The 13931-nt window shown below is 37.4% G+C and overlaps 1 protein-coding gene across 1 annotated transcript in view; it reads left to right on the plus strand.

Annotated features, from left to right (window-relative positions):
• aacs (acetoacetyl-CoA synthetase) overlaps nt 1-13931 on the plus strand; it is a 47347-nt gene that overhangs the window by 11828 nt on the left and 21588 nt on the right. The window contains exons 5-10 of the mRNA XM_042487708.1: nt 1352-1449; nt 2912-3026; nt 3881-3962; nt 4070-4223; nt 7885-7965; nt 9734-9858. Of these exons, the coding sequence (XP_042343642.1) occupies nt 1352-1449; nt 2912-3026; nt 3881-3962; nt 4070-4223; nt 7885-7965; nt 9734-9858 (655 nt within the window). The remainder of the gene's footprint in view (nt 1-1351; nt 1450-2911; nt 3027-3880; nt 3963-4069; nt 4224-7884; nt 7966-9733; nt 9859-13931) is intronic.

Below are 13931 nucleotides of genomic sequence, written 5' to 3' on the forward strand. Positions count from 1 at the left end.
AAGGGGAAAGTACTAGTAGTCACAGGCTGTACACAGATGCCCAGGCACACACCATAATTAACCTTTTTTGTCAAAATTATTTTTTTATGAATCACACTTGAATGCAATTCAGTTTAATTTAAATTTGACACCAGGCAGGTTGTGGGTTTAGTAAGTAAATCCAGAGACATGACAGTTTTTATTATTACTGGCTGAAATTAAGATGAAATGCATTATCAGATTTCAATACTGTGCATCCGTTTCTGTATCTTCATTTTCCATATGTGGTTGTCAATATCACTCTTTCTCTTTACCTCTGATTGATTCTGCCCTGTGAAAAAACCTGTGGTGTCCTTGGGCCTCATTTCCTGGTATTGATCCTGGGTATATCACAGCAAGACAGCAGTTATGATCTCAGCCCTGCTTGTTGAGAATGAAATATTCCCACCCGCCTGGTTGATATTCATCGCATCTCCCTCCCTCGCTGTTTTACATTCTCATTATTCCTCTCTCCTCCTTTAATTCAGATTGTTTTTCTCCATCTTTCTGTCTCTCTCTCTTTCCTCCTTTCTCTTTGTCTTCTTCCACTGTTCTCTCAGTGAGGTGACCCACTGTGTGGTATAAGACAGACTACATGACAAATCCAGTTGCTGTCATCTTACTGCTGCTAGATATCCAATAACTTAGATCGGTGGTTCCCATCTGGTCCGGTCATATTTCACCTGAGTCATTGGTTCAAGGTCCACACATTGTAAATGACCAAATATTCAATTTTATTTCACAAAATGTAAACAACACGTTGGGTTAGAGCACAAAAAAATAAAACATATATTGCAATAAACAGAAACTGCACTTCAAAGTAAAAGCTTTGTGCCAAAAATTCAATGTACTTTAAAATATAATGCGTTTTTTTTCCCCCTCAAAACTTGGCATGCACACGAGTCACTTGCAGTCTATTCAGACCTGAAACCCACTTTTGGACCGTGACCCACCAGTTAGGAACCACTGACTTAGATGACTTTAAGGTCCCATATTATGCACATTTTCAGGTTCATACTTGTATTTTGGGTTGAGTGTTTTGATACTTTCAGTGTTTTTATAAATCTTTATATTGAAGTAGACTTGGTAATCAGACTTTTTACAATATGGGACCTTTTAAATCTAACAAACAGTAGAATAATTCCTGATTTCTCGATCTTCCTTATACTGTGATGTATTTATTTCTACACATACGGAATAAATTGTATGTTTTTATTTTATATTTTATCTCAAAAGTCTAGATTCGTGATGCCATCAGAATTGTAACTTGATTTGTTATTAACGAAACTTAACGTTTTCCTCCTCTTTTCGTCCCCTCTCTCTCCCCCTTTAGGCTACCTGCCTAATGGTATCCATGCAGTGGAGGCCATGTTAGCAGCAGCCAGCATTGGAGCCATTTGGAGCTCCACGTCTGTCGACTTTGGAGTCAACGTAAGGACCATATTATAATGCATGTTGTCTGTTTTTCTTTATTTATATTTTGAAGTATTTTTCCCATATTAGCTGACGTATCATCAACATTTTCTTTTTGGATATAGTCATTCAAACTAGACTTTATAATAGAAACAGTTCCCATACAACAGGGATCTGAGAGCCTTTAAGGAATACTTCAGTTGCAAAATAACCATTTGTATATCAATAACTCACAGTGTGTTACCTTGAATTTCAGAGGAAAACTTTGTTTTTCTTGCATGCCTCCAAAGTAAATTAAGAATCCAAAAACTGAGAAAATTTGTGCAGTATAATCCAAGTCTTACTTAAACAGTCGTATTCTCGGCACTTCCCAAACACATGCATTATCACCAAAAAATTAACTGTATCAAACACTTCTGCATAAACAGTATCATACACAAACAAGTTGCATGCCTGGACAAGCACACACGTCTGAACTCTGCTCAGTAGAATGCATGTGTCTGGGGAAGTAATGAACATTAAAGTGGATACATGAGATTTAGATTATACTGCACGAGTTGTGTGAGAGTTTGTAAACAGATGTTTTGATAAAGTTTTGCTGTTCAGTGCAGACCCTTATGACCTCAGTTCATCAAGAAATTTCTCAGTTTTTGGTTTTCTTCATGAATTTGACATAAAACAAGGTGATTGATAAACAAATGGTCATTGGGGGGGTTAAGTACTCCTTTAACCTCAAGATTATTTTCCAAGTACACATAAATTAAAGCAAACCTTTTCAGTTAGCTGGTTTAGAGTCCCAGAGCATGTGTCTTTTTTTGGTGTACTCTAAAGTACCTGCAGTGCTACAAAAGTAAACAATGGGAGTGCCGTTGTCAGAGTGGCAATCTTTATCTCTTAATACTGGCAGAGCTCATACCACCAACTACAGCATTAAGCTGTACTGGGTAAATTGTTTAATTCAAAACAGACTCACATATGCAAACATCAAGACGCAAAGGAAAATTATGTCTGGCAGGCAAAATACTGTTTGTAGGCGTGGGTGTAATTAACTTTATCCTGTAGCAACTCTTTCCTCAATGGCCTTTTTTTTATCATCTTGGTCTCTGCTTCTTGATTCTCGTGTGCTGCTGCCCCGTCTGGCAGATCAGAGAACTACACGCACTAGAAACTTGTGTTTCCACCCTCATAAGGAACTTATTTGACTATAATTACTTACAGTTTTAAGTAGATGTAATCATCTCCTCCATGTAAATCACAACTTTCTCTGCCATTGATCCTTTATTCTTCGCCTTCATTAATATGCTCCTGTTTTGTGATGTTGTTATCTGTACTCAAAGAGAGTGAGACTAGACCATACACTTACTGCTCTTACTGCTCTGTAAGTGATGGATTTTAATTTTGCTGTGCCTTTCCTGTCTACCTACTCCGGTGTTCTCTTTTCTGTTTTAACCCTCCGTCTCTCTTTTTTATTTTGTCTCAGGGTGTCCTCGACAGGTTTTCTCAAATCCAGCCCAAACTGATCTTCTCTGTTGCAGCTGTGGTTTACAATGGCAAAACACACGACCACATGGAAAAGCTGACCAGTGTTGTCAAAGGTTGGCATCCACATAATGTTTCTTACCATACATTTGGACATTTTTTTTTAAAGCGGCTGTCCTTACTCCAGGATCACCATGAATTCATGACAGATAATAACAAATACATATGTCTTCTTTAAATAACAGTTGACAGTTGATTTTTTGCTAACATCTAGAAAGAGCCACTAAAGGGAAAGAACAATAGAGTGTTCATAAATTAAACCGTCTGTAGAATAAATGCATAACCCAGATGCAATGCATTCACTTGTGAAAATAATTCTGCTTCTATTTTCTGAATTAAGAAGATTATTATCTCAAAATGATGAAAACCCATTCAGAAAACTAAGGACAGGCTTTTTTTTCATTAAAAACTTCTCTCAGAACTCTGGTATAGTAATCTCATTAACTGAAAAAAGATCATGATATCTTTTAACATCATTTTGAGATAACTATTTTGTTATATGCAAATTTTTTTTTCCATAAAAAGGTTTCTCTGAATTCTAAAATAATGATGTTAATTTAGAAGAATAACAGCAAATTTCATTAAAACTTATCTCAGAATTCTGAGTTGACAATCTTTTTAAATTCACAAAAAAAGAGCAAATGCATTAGTGAATGCATTATGCTTCCGTACATAAAAGATGGTGCATCAGTATAAAGTATGTAGTAGGATTTCTTCATATGCTGCCACAGGAGTGTCCGGAGAGAATGACTGAGCATCTTTCACTAAAAAAGCCTTCTTCCATAAAGAATCTATATGTGTTACATGTTCATGGAAATAACTATGATTCCTCTGGGAGCTCGCTTTGCTTTCTGAAGGCTGTAGTGTGAAGACACAAACACAGCCTCAGACTCTCTCTGTGTCTCTGTAGGTCTGCCTGACCTGAAGAAAGTAGTGGTGATTCCCTACGCCCGCTCCAAACAGGAGACTGACCTCTCCAAGATCCCCAACAGGTGTGTGTCTGTGTATAAAAATGCACTCAAGTGTTAAAGCTGAGAAACTGAAATAGATGCTTTTTGAATGACAGAAAGCATTCTCTCTGTTTTTTTAATCTCTGCAGTGTATTTATAGATGAGTTTTTGGCATCTGGTCGTGGTGAGGCCGACCAGTTTCCTCAGCTGGAGTTTGAGCAGCTTCCGTTCAATCACCCTCTGTTCATCATGTACTCTTCTGGCACCACAGGAGCTCCTAAATGTATGGTCCACTCCGCTGGGGTAAGGAAAACATCAGCTTCCTTTTAGCCCAAAATCATTAATATGGACCACTCTCTCGCTCTGTTTGTTTGTGGAGCGAGCACAAGCACGCTGCTGATCATTTTATAGATAATGGGAGGAATGTTGCATCTCACTGGCTGACTCGTGGGTCGTCCTGTAGTCTTGTTTTTGCTTGTTTTATATATAATTGTATACATTGTGTAAAATATTTGGAATAAGGAGCACAGTAACAATTCAATACAAGATACTTTTGTTGCTATTTTTGTTGCTCATTTTTTAGTTACTGCTTCACAAGGCTCAGATGTACTGCAGCTGTCTCTCACATGCACGCACACACGCACGCACGCACACACACACACACACACACACACACACACACATATTAGCACACACAGGTCGCATCTGTTTGCAGAGCTCTCCAGGGTTGCCCCACATGTAGAGTTTACTAAATTGTGCACACCATTTTTATGAGGAAGAAAGATGAGAATAAGAAGAGGAAAAAAAGCAATTGAAAATCATGAAACGTAAATTTTAAAGTTGAGAAAAAAAGTCTCACTTCAAGATCTATTTATTATCTGTACTGAAGATTTTGATCATGTCGCAGAATATTGATCAGCAGAGTTTGCTCAACTGTTATGGTAGTACAGATGGTTAATTTCTTTTTCTGAACACCCAAAGACTTTAACTTCAAAGATAATTTTTGATTTTGGTAATAGCAGTTGAAGAAAACCCTCAGCACAAGGTCCATTTAGCTTTTCTGAGGCTTTTGATCATGAAAATATGACCTCTAAATTCTAATATTTTTTAATGACTTTTAAATATGCTTTTATGCTGGTTGTTTTTTTGTCTGTTTTTAGGCTGATGCTTTTACCTTGTAGTACTTGGAGATTTGTTCCAAATGTAAAGTGCATTACAAATAAAATCTATTATTATTAAAGGACTAATTGAAGCTCCCACAATCTTAATGTTAGAGTTGTCAAAAAGACCTAGTAATGACACACACACTCAACAGATTTAGAGTAAAATAACTATTTAATAATGGAACATAATAACTGTGCCTGATGATGTGGTGTAGAGTCCTCTTTCGTGCCTTTATCCAAATCTATCATACTTTTTTTTTTTTTACAGTTCTTTAAAAGACAATTTAACCTTTTAATCAAATAATACCTACAATCAGAGGTGTTGTTTACATTAGGGACGCTGGGGATGTGTCCCCAACACTTTTTGAAGTGGCTGATTTTGTCCACATCACTTTTTTAAAGCATAATTTATTTAAAATTATGCACCAAGATATGGTAACCAACTAATGAGAACTATTTGAGACAGTTTTTTTTCATGGGTAAACATGCAATGCACTGCAAATATAGAACAAACAAATGTGCATTTCCAAAAAAGGTAACCTAAGCTAAAATAAATAAATAAATCCCCCGTGCCCTCTGATTCTAAAATGACCCAGAAAAGTTCATGGGCTGAGCAATAACTTAAAGAAATTCTTGATGCAGTCTCTTCTTGTTCAGCTTTTCCATTCTCTCTCTATGACCAATTAAAATCTATTAATGTGCTGTTGAAGGGAATAGGTGCCACATGCACATTTCAGAAGGTTCCCTGAACAAAAGACACAAAAGAGGACTGAAAACTAAATCATTTCTCTGTGTGTTTTGACTCAGCAGGGAGAGCACTCAGCAGCACATTAAATGAGAAAAGTTTATCTGCAAGAGAATAAATATATGAAAGCAATACAGAATGCCAGAAAGGCTCACTGCATTATTATATCTTTAAACTTTAAATTGTCACCTAGTGCCTGAATTTTCACAATTTAAAAAAAGAAATATGCTATAGACTATATATATAGTATATTTCTTTTTTACAACACCAACATTTTTGTGTATTAAACATAGAAAAATATACAGAAAAGGTCACAGAATAGATATACAAAGACAATGGATAGTTGAGCAACAATGGTGGAAATATAGTGCGACAGCACAATCACAATTCTACCATAAATTGCAAGTTAAAATTCACCAGGATGCAGGAAATTAAGTTTCTGGTGCCCAAAATGTCCTGGGCAAGGACCTCCAGACCACCTATTTCACATAGAAATCTACACCCTTAATAGAAGCCAAGGCGATGCCCTTTTGACGCGCCATAGTTATCTCCTCTGACCTCATACTGATCCTCCTGTTACACTGCATAAGAATGCTTATTTTAAAGGGACGCCCTTGTCTAAATTTCACTCACTTTTTGCCAGCCTCACAGCAGTAGTAACTGTATATCCTTGTCATTTGGGTTAATGTTACATTTTCGGCCACAAGATGGCAGCAAACCTCCATCAGCAGTTCTTTGAAAGGCAGTATCCTCCTAGGAGAGTGTGTGAATGACATTTTTCTTTTCCTGATACATACCACATCTGAGTGAGGGAGAGTGTCAATGTGTGATTTCAAAAGAACCACTGCACTTTGAAGGCTGAAACATTCAACATTCAAAACGGGCTAACGCACTCAAACAAATGCATTCACACATTTTCACAAAATGTTCTTTCTGTCTCTCTTCTTCTCTGAAACACATCTATTATTTTCTCTATTTTTTCTGTTTCTCGCTTCTCCCTCCCGCCTTCTTTCACATCCGCTTCTCTGTCCTAACTTGCATGCATTTTAAAATAATTTTTTCCATCTACTACTCCCTTTCTGAGTCTCTCATTAGGGTTTTTTTCCCTTCTTCTTTCTTCAAGCTCCCTTTTCTTCATCTCCATTATTGTCTTCCTCTCTGTCTTGTTCTTTTGTGCCCCCTCCTTCTCCCCATGCTGCCGATAATTGGACAGTAATGTGTTGGTGAAAACATTTCGAATTGCGACGCCGGCAGTCCTCTCTGGCTCTACCAATTAGCCCCGGCACTGTTGCGCTTTCTGCTTTGTTACGGCTCTGTTAACATGCTGTCAGTGGCAAGATGGCATGCACCAAAGGACGGGTATGGCAGCTGAGTCCTGCCAAAGATTATAGGCGCACACACACACACACACACACACACACACACACACACAGAGCACCTGTTTATTGGAAGAGGAATGTACTCATAGGCTACAAACTAAAAAACACACACAGTCACACACAGTTCATACTCGCCACCAGCGATAATAATCTTTCCAAACGTTATGGTTGGTGACTGTGGGAGAATTCACACTCAACAACAAAAGGCCCTGTTTATCAAAAGAAGTGCTTGTGTGTGCCGTGTGTATTCATCTGGGGTTTGTGAACTTTTGCCTAAAACTATATTGTGATAATTTAGAGAGAGAGTATTTTAAAGGGAAAGTTTTTTTCTTTCCAAATTCCATTCTTGCGTTGCTCTGTATATTACTGTACACTGACATGATACAGTTTTGTATTTTGGTAAAATAAAACAACCCCCATTAAGAGGAGAAATGTGTGTTTTTGATTTTTGGTTGAACAGCTCCATTAATTACAGCTTGTTATATGAAGGTGCCATTCACATTGTTTGTGTCAAATTTGTCTTTACCATATCAGTATCACTACCTTTGTTGACAAACAGCATTCAGACAGAGGTAAAAATCAACAAATGTCAGTGTCATGAATTAAAGTATGAACAAAAACCTTTAAACAAAGAAATCATTGTTTCTCTCTCTTGTCTTGTCTTTTTGTCTCTGAAGGGCACACTCATCCAACACTTGAAAGAACACATTCTCCATGGCAATATGACCAGCAGTGACGTCATCATTTACTACACCACGGTAGGTCCACAACCTTTTCACAATAAAACTGACGTGCTCATTGTTCCAAAATGTTTTAGATCTGGGGAACGTGCTGTTTTCTCACCTTAGTTACCAGCAGAGGTAGAATGTGAGGTATTGTGGGATATGTTTAATCATGAGCCGGCTCACAGAGACACGCATGCACCTGCACACACAAACAGATCTCATCTAATGAGCCGCGCTGAGTGCTGAAGGTCAGAGCTGTGCATAATTTTTAGTTGTTCCTAGAAGATTCTCACTTTTTTTGAAAATAAACAGTGAGGAACATTATTTTATGTTAATTAAAGCAGCAATTTCTGTGGTGTAGTGTGTATTTGGGGTGTTTACACATGATTAGGGTTTTCTGACACATGCATGCCGCTGGGAACAAATAGAGCGGAGCACATTTTCTTGATTTAGAAACTGATTCTCTCAAGCATTGGTATCATACAAGAAAGTTTTGAGATTATTGCAAATAAGTGACTCCCAACTGAAAAACATAATTGGCATGCTTACATCTGTTTAGTCAACCTGTATCTGACCAAGTCATTGTTTTGCAAGTCACAATTAAGTCTCAAATCTTAGCACTCAAGTCCTCAGTCAAGACTGACATGTCCTAAGTCCTAAACCCCCAAACAAGTCATAATGAGCTCTTTACCAAATGGAAAGCCATTTTAACAACAGAATAATTATGATAGCCAAGCGTGAAATTGCTAAGTACACTAATATTAGCCCCAGCTCACTGTTCTTTGCAAAACTTCATATGGTAAACCAATGTTTAGTTTTTGTACAAGCACTAACTTATCTTTGGTGTATTTCTTTCCAACTGGTGCTCTGTAAAATAATTTGAGTTCTGTATGACTCTCTCCTGCAACTTGACTGGATGCTGTCAGATCGGTTCAAACTGAGTAGATGTGGGGAATTAATTGGCAGGTTTTTGGAATGAATAGAGTTAATATTAGACTTTAAAATCTTTAGGTTTGAGAGGACAGAATCAAGTATTTTGAAGTCAGAAGTGTCAAGTCCAGGTGTGGAGTGGAAGTCCAAGTAGAGTTGCAGGTCTTTTTTTATTTTGTCACATCAAATCCAAAGTCAACAATTGAATTTCCCCTGCAACAACTATCAGCTAACCTTTTTGTTGTGTTTGGGTAAATTGATAAGTAGACTTTTCTGCAAATGCCAGGAAATTTTGAAGTATGCCCATGACAGGTTTTCATAACTCTCAATGTTGAAGAAATGTATTTTTTGTGTTTGACAAACTGTCCAATGTGCATTAAATTGAATGAAATGAAATAAAATAGAAAAAAGCTGCCAATCCTCACATTTCAGAAGCTGGGTCCAGCAAGTATTTGGCAATTTTTGCTTGATAAATGACCTCAGTAATTATCTCTTTCTAACTGATTAACAGTCTAATCATATCACTGCTAACTGGAATTTAAGTACCTCATACGGCATATAGACAGTGTATCCTGTACTAGCTTCGCAGGCAATTATCTATAATGCTAACATTACTATTAATATAGATATGTATTGGGGATTAGGCCAAATCAGTATCACAGCATGCACTAAAAAAGAGAGACACAATAATGTGAACCACAGGTATGTAACTCACAGTCTGCAGGAGTTGTCTATTTTGATAACCCATTTATCCACGATGAAGAAAAAGGAGTGTTTATACCAGATAAACTGACCACTGAGTTTGTGTGTTTGTATGTGTGTGTGTGTGTGTGTGTGTGTGTGTGTGTGCGCGCGTGCACGCTGACCTTAGACTGGCTGGATGATGTGGAACTGGCTGGTGTCTGCTCTGGCAGTGGGAGCCTCAGTGGTTTTATATGACGGTTCACCACTAATGCCCACACCCAATGTACTGTGGAACCTGACAGACCAGCTGGGGTGAGTTTGTCTCACACACACACACACACACACACATTTACACACACAAACAGGAGAGGCTGACGAACTGGAGCGACAATGACTGAATTGTTATGTTGTTTATTGCTCTCTGTTGGAAGATGATTTTTATTTTGAACTCCCAAATTAGGTTTTGCCCTTTGAAAATGTGTTTTTGTTATGAAGGCACAATTTATAATTAATATTAAGGTGACAACGATTGTCTATAAAACATCCTAAAAACACACAATTTCACTAGATTATTTTATTTTAAATATTCCTACTGTTGCCTCAACCCATGTTGCATTTTCAACGCAAATCGTGCAACTGACATAGAAAAGTTTCTTTTGATATAATACTTAGTGAGTTCAGACAAAACCTGACAATAAAAGCAGAAAGAGGAATTCAGATAAACAGACAGAGAGTGAGAAACCAAGCACGAGCAAAGGGTTTTCCTTGGAGAGTTTTGTTTTCAACCACAGAATTGATAATGTGTTTGCCTAACTGACAATTCGCAGACACACGCACACAAGAGCAGACCCATGAATAAAGATTTCTGCTGGTCATTATGTGCATCCAGGACAGAGACCCTCAGCAACTGATCATACAATAAACATTAATTATTTACTTATTAATTGATTAATTCTTATTTATATGAGAGGAGGGAGGGGAAAAAGGATGTCTTGGTGGTAGAGGAGACTAAAAGAGGGACATAGAGGAAAAAATGGGAATGGAGGTAGTAATTTTGCCTTATTTTCATGCCACAAAAGGCTGTTATTTGATGTAAAGTTAAAAATACACAATGGAATATAGGAAGAGGCATTTTCAAAATTGACAAAAGTTGTCATGCCAAGCATCGTGATAGAAGTTTTAATGCACTTTATGGAGGGCTGGGTACGTTTACAAGGGTACAATGACAGTGCACTTAAAAGAATACTGATACCATTGGAGTACTTTATTCAAAATAATCTTTATGTATTTTATACATTTATTTTTATCAGACCTCGCAGGCAAACAGTAGCCATACTTAAGAATGTTTTGGTGGCATATCTGCACGCTAAGCTGCCATTTTCATCAAATATACCGCTCTCAATTTCACCACATCAAAGACTGAATATGTTGTAGCTGCTGTGGTGGTGGGCAAATCATAAGTAAATCAAAGAATTTTGGTGATTGGCTGCAAGCACAACTAATTAAAACAACAGGTTTATTTTCTAGCTTGGGGTACAAAAATGCAGGTATTGTTTGACTGGAGAAGTTTCATTACTACTTGGTACTGGGTTTCTGGCCGATACCCAGCCCTAACTGTATGCAGTAAATGTATTGACATTTGGTGAAATACAAAGATTCTAGATGAAGTTTCGCATAACTTTAAACGAAATTAGTCTCACAGTTCAAACATACAAAACACTGGTCAAACTATCTTATTGATTACCACAAATGAGCTGCCTCACTCATCATTTTGAAAGTGATTTATTTATCTGATTTATTTTAAAAAAAAAAACATGGGGAGGCGATGAACAAGGAATATTATATATTTTTCCTGTAAAACAATTTTAAATATAAATATTTAATATATAATATATAATTATGGGGATGACAATGGTTTCAATGTTGTGAAAATATTTGGAGGAGTTTGGTCCCCTGATATAATTAGTAGATACTGTATCAACCCACACCCACCCACTCTACTTTTCATCATTGAAGAAATATTTTCACACACTGTAGGTTCACATCCAAACTGGCGCTGAGGATATTTACAGTAGATCCTCTTGGTAAATGTCCTGATACTCTCTTCCACCACCACCACCACTATCAGCACCATAAACAGCAGAAACCCAGAATTGATCCTCTTTTGTTTTTTGGAGACAGCAAAGAAAAAAACGGAGCTAGTCAAAGGACAATAGTGTGTGAGTGTATGTGTGCAGGCAGGCAATTAATTGGTTCAAATTTAGTGTGTTCCATTGTTTACTCCTGTGTACATCTGTGTGAGTGCTAGAAAGTCAATTATTTTCCCTTTAATTTTTCCTTTTAAATTGAGCCCATGTATCGTAATCTATTGAGCCTTTGTAAACATTCACTCATTCATTTGGTACATTGTTATTCCTGAAGATTTCATGCAAAATATACACTTATTTACTGTACACACATTCCTTTATCAAAAAGTAGCAGGGAGAAAAAGCATCTAGCTGGTCAGACAGAACATATTGGAGGATTTAAGAGGTGGCACAACTGCAAATGAAGTCAATGGAAAGCTAAAAGTGGTTGCTATTAGACACAGTTCGTCCATGATAATATACAAAAAGTTTTGAGAAAATGTGTCATATATAATATAATGAGTTCTTTGCTTCATTTAAAACTGCAATACTTTAGTCATTTTATAGCCTATAGGAGATGTCCAAAGACATTTATGGTTTGTTATTGCACCCACATGTATAGTTTAAAGTACTCTCATTGGCGACATTGCACGAACATGCTGCCTTCTCCAGTCATCTCGTGCACATTTTTACCACCTGCATGTATGGATGGTGTAAATTAGCAAAGTCTGGACATAAAGCCAGTGACAGCTCTTGCACAGTCACTACACTCCATATTCTCTTTATGAGTCCTGATCATAATGTAGAAGTTTGCCATAACAAAACTGGAATGAATAAATAAGGTCCATGACTCAAACTTCCATCCTCAGCTGATATCCCACCCTGATTGTCACAGTCATTTTGGCAGTTGCTGTACACGTATACATACATAATGTGGGGACGCTAGGTTGTCATGCTTTACTTTTAAGAACCACTGATCAGCAGTCATGTTTCTATGCATTAGCATCAACAGTATTTGATGGTTGAATGTGGGCTTGTAGATGGCGGGATATGACGCTGATCCTCGTGTAGACAATTCCAAGCTGATGTGGGATTTAGATTCTAATCTGTGCACTGGCAGTTGTAAGCACTGTTTTAGAAATCTAGATACTTTTCGTGCACTCAATTTTAAGCTGTTGTCTGCGCAAAGCGGCAACATCCGGGGTTAAAAAATGAACAGCCAAAAACTGCAATTCTTTGAACTGCTGCTTGAGGCTGTCTGCAAAACTGAGTTGATCCCTATAGATACCCATGTTAAAATGACCGATTCTACAGCTGAAATAAACATGTTTCTAGCCTGACACATAAAACAGTTTTGGTCTCTATAGCTAATTTCCCTGTTCATGAAAACTGTACAGGGGACACATTTTTATATAACCATTTACAATTTATTAAGGCTTAAAGTTATATATAATTAAGGGCGAGCCACTTTGAGTGAACAATGAATACTGAGGGAATTCTAAACCGGAGAAACGGACTGCTGTGATGACATTGTCTTTTTTTTCGCCATAACAAAACAAATGGGTGTCATCTGCAAAGAAATTTGACAATTCACAAATATCATTTTGAAGAGGTAAAGGAGATTCATCACCCCTAAACTCCACTAAAAATCTGAACCTCATGTGACGTTAGCAACCTTTCCCCCAGAGTCAATCAGTCAACCTGTGGTTAAGTTATTGTACTTTGACTGCAGCAAAAGTAAGGCCCTTTAAGGCAGTGATACCACAGATGCATCTTCAGTGCAGCAGAGATGGCAGATTGCCTTCAGCAAGGCAGGAAGTAATGGGCAGAATTTTGACACAGACTGGGAGTAGTGGAAACAGGATGTGTTTGTTGGTCCTGAAACTAATGAGCTGCTTTCACAACTTCACCAGTTATTTCAGTTATCACATTTTTTCGAATCTTTAATTGATGGTTGGTGCCCTGGTGAAATAGCGTGTAGAGCGATTATGCAGTTTCTAATGCCGTGTGGTTGGTTAGCATTAACAGGGTTGTTGGTTTTTTGGAGCTTTTTGATTTCTTAAATGTCTTTCAGCCCAACTGCTTGTTTGACCAAATAGAATTTAAATTAGAAAAATGTGAGTGGACAAGGTTAGAATACTGTTAGCAAAATTATTCACATAGAGGAATTCATTTGAGGGCTGCCAGTATGACAGATGAAGAGACAGAACCTCTTAAACTGTGAGAAGATTTTTGAACCAATTAAGTGCTGATGTTGCC

The sequence above is a fragment of the Plectropomus leopardus genome, chromosome 6 (assembly GCF_008729295.1).
Source record: "Plectropomus leopardus isolate mb chromosome 6, YSFRI_Pleo_2.0, whole genome shotgun sequence".
Classification (NCBI taxonomy): domain Eukaryota; kingdom Metazoa; phylum Chordata; class Actinopteri; order Perciformes; family Serranidae; genus Plectropomus; species Plectropomus leopardus.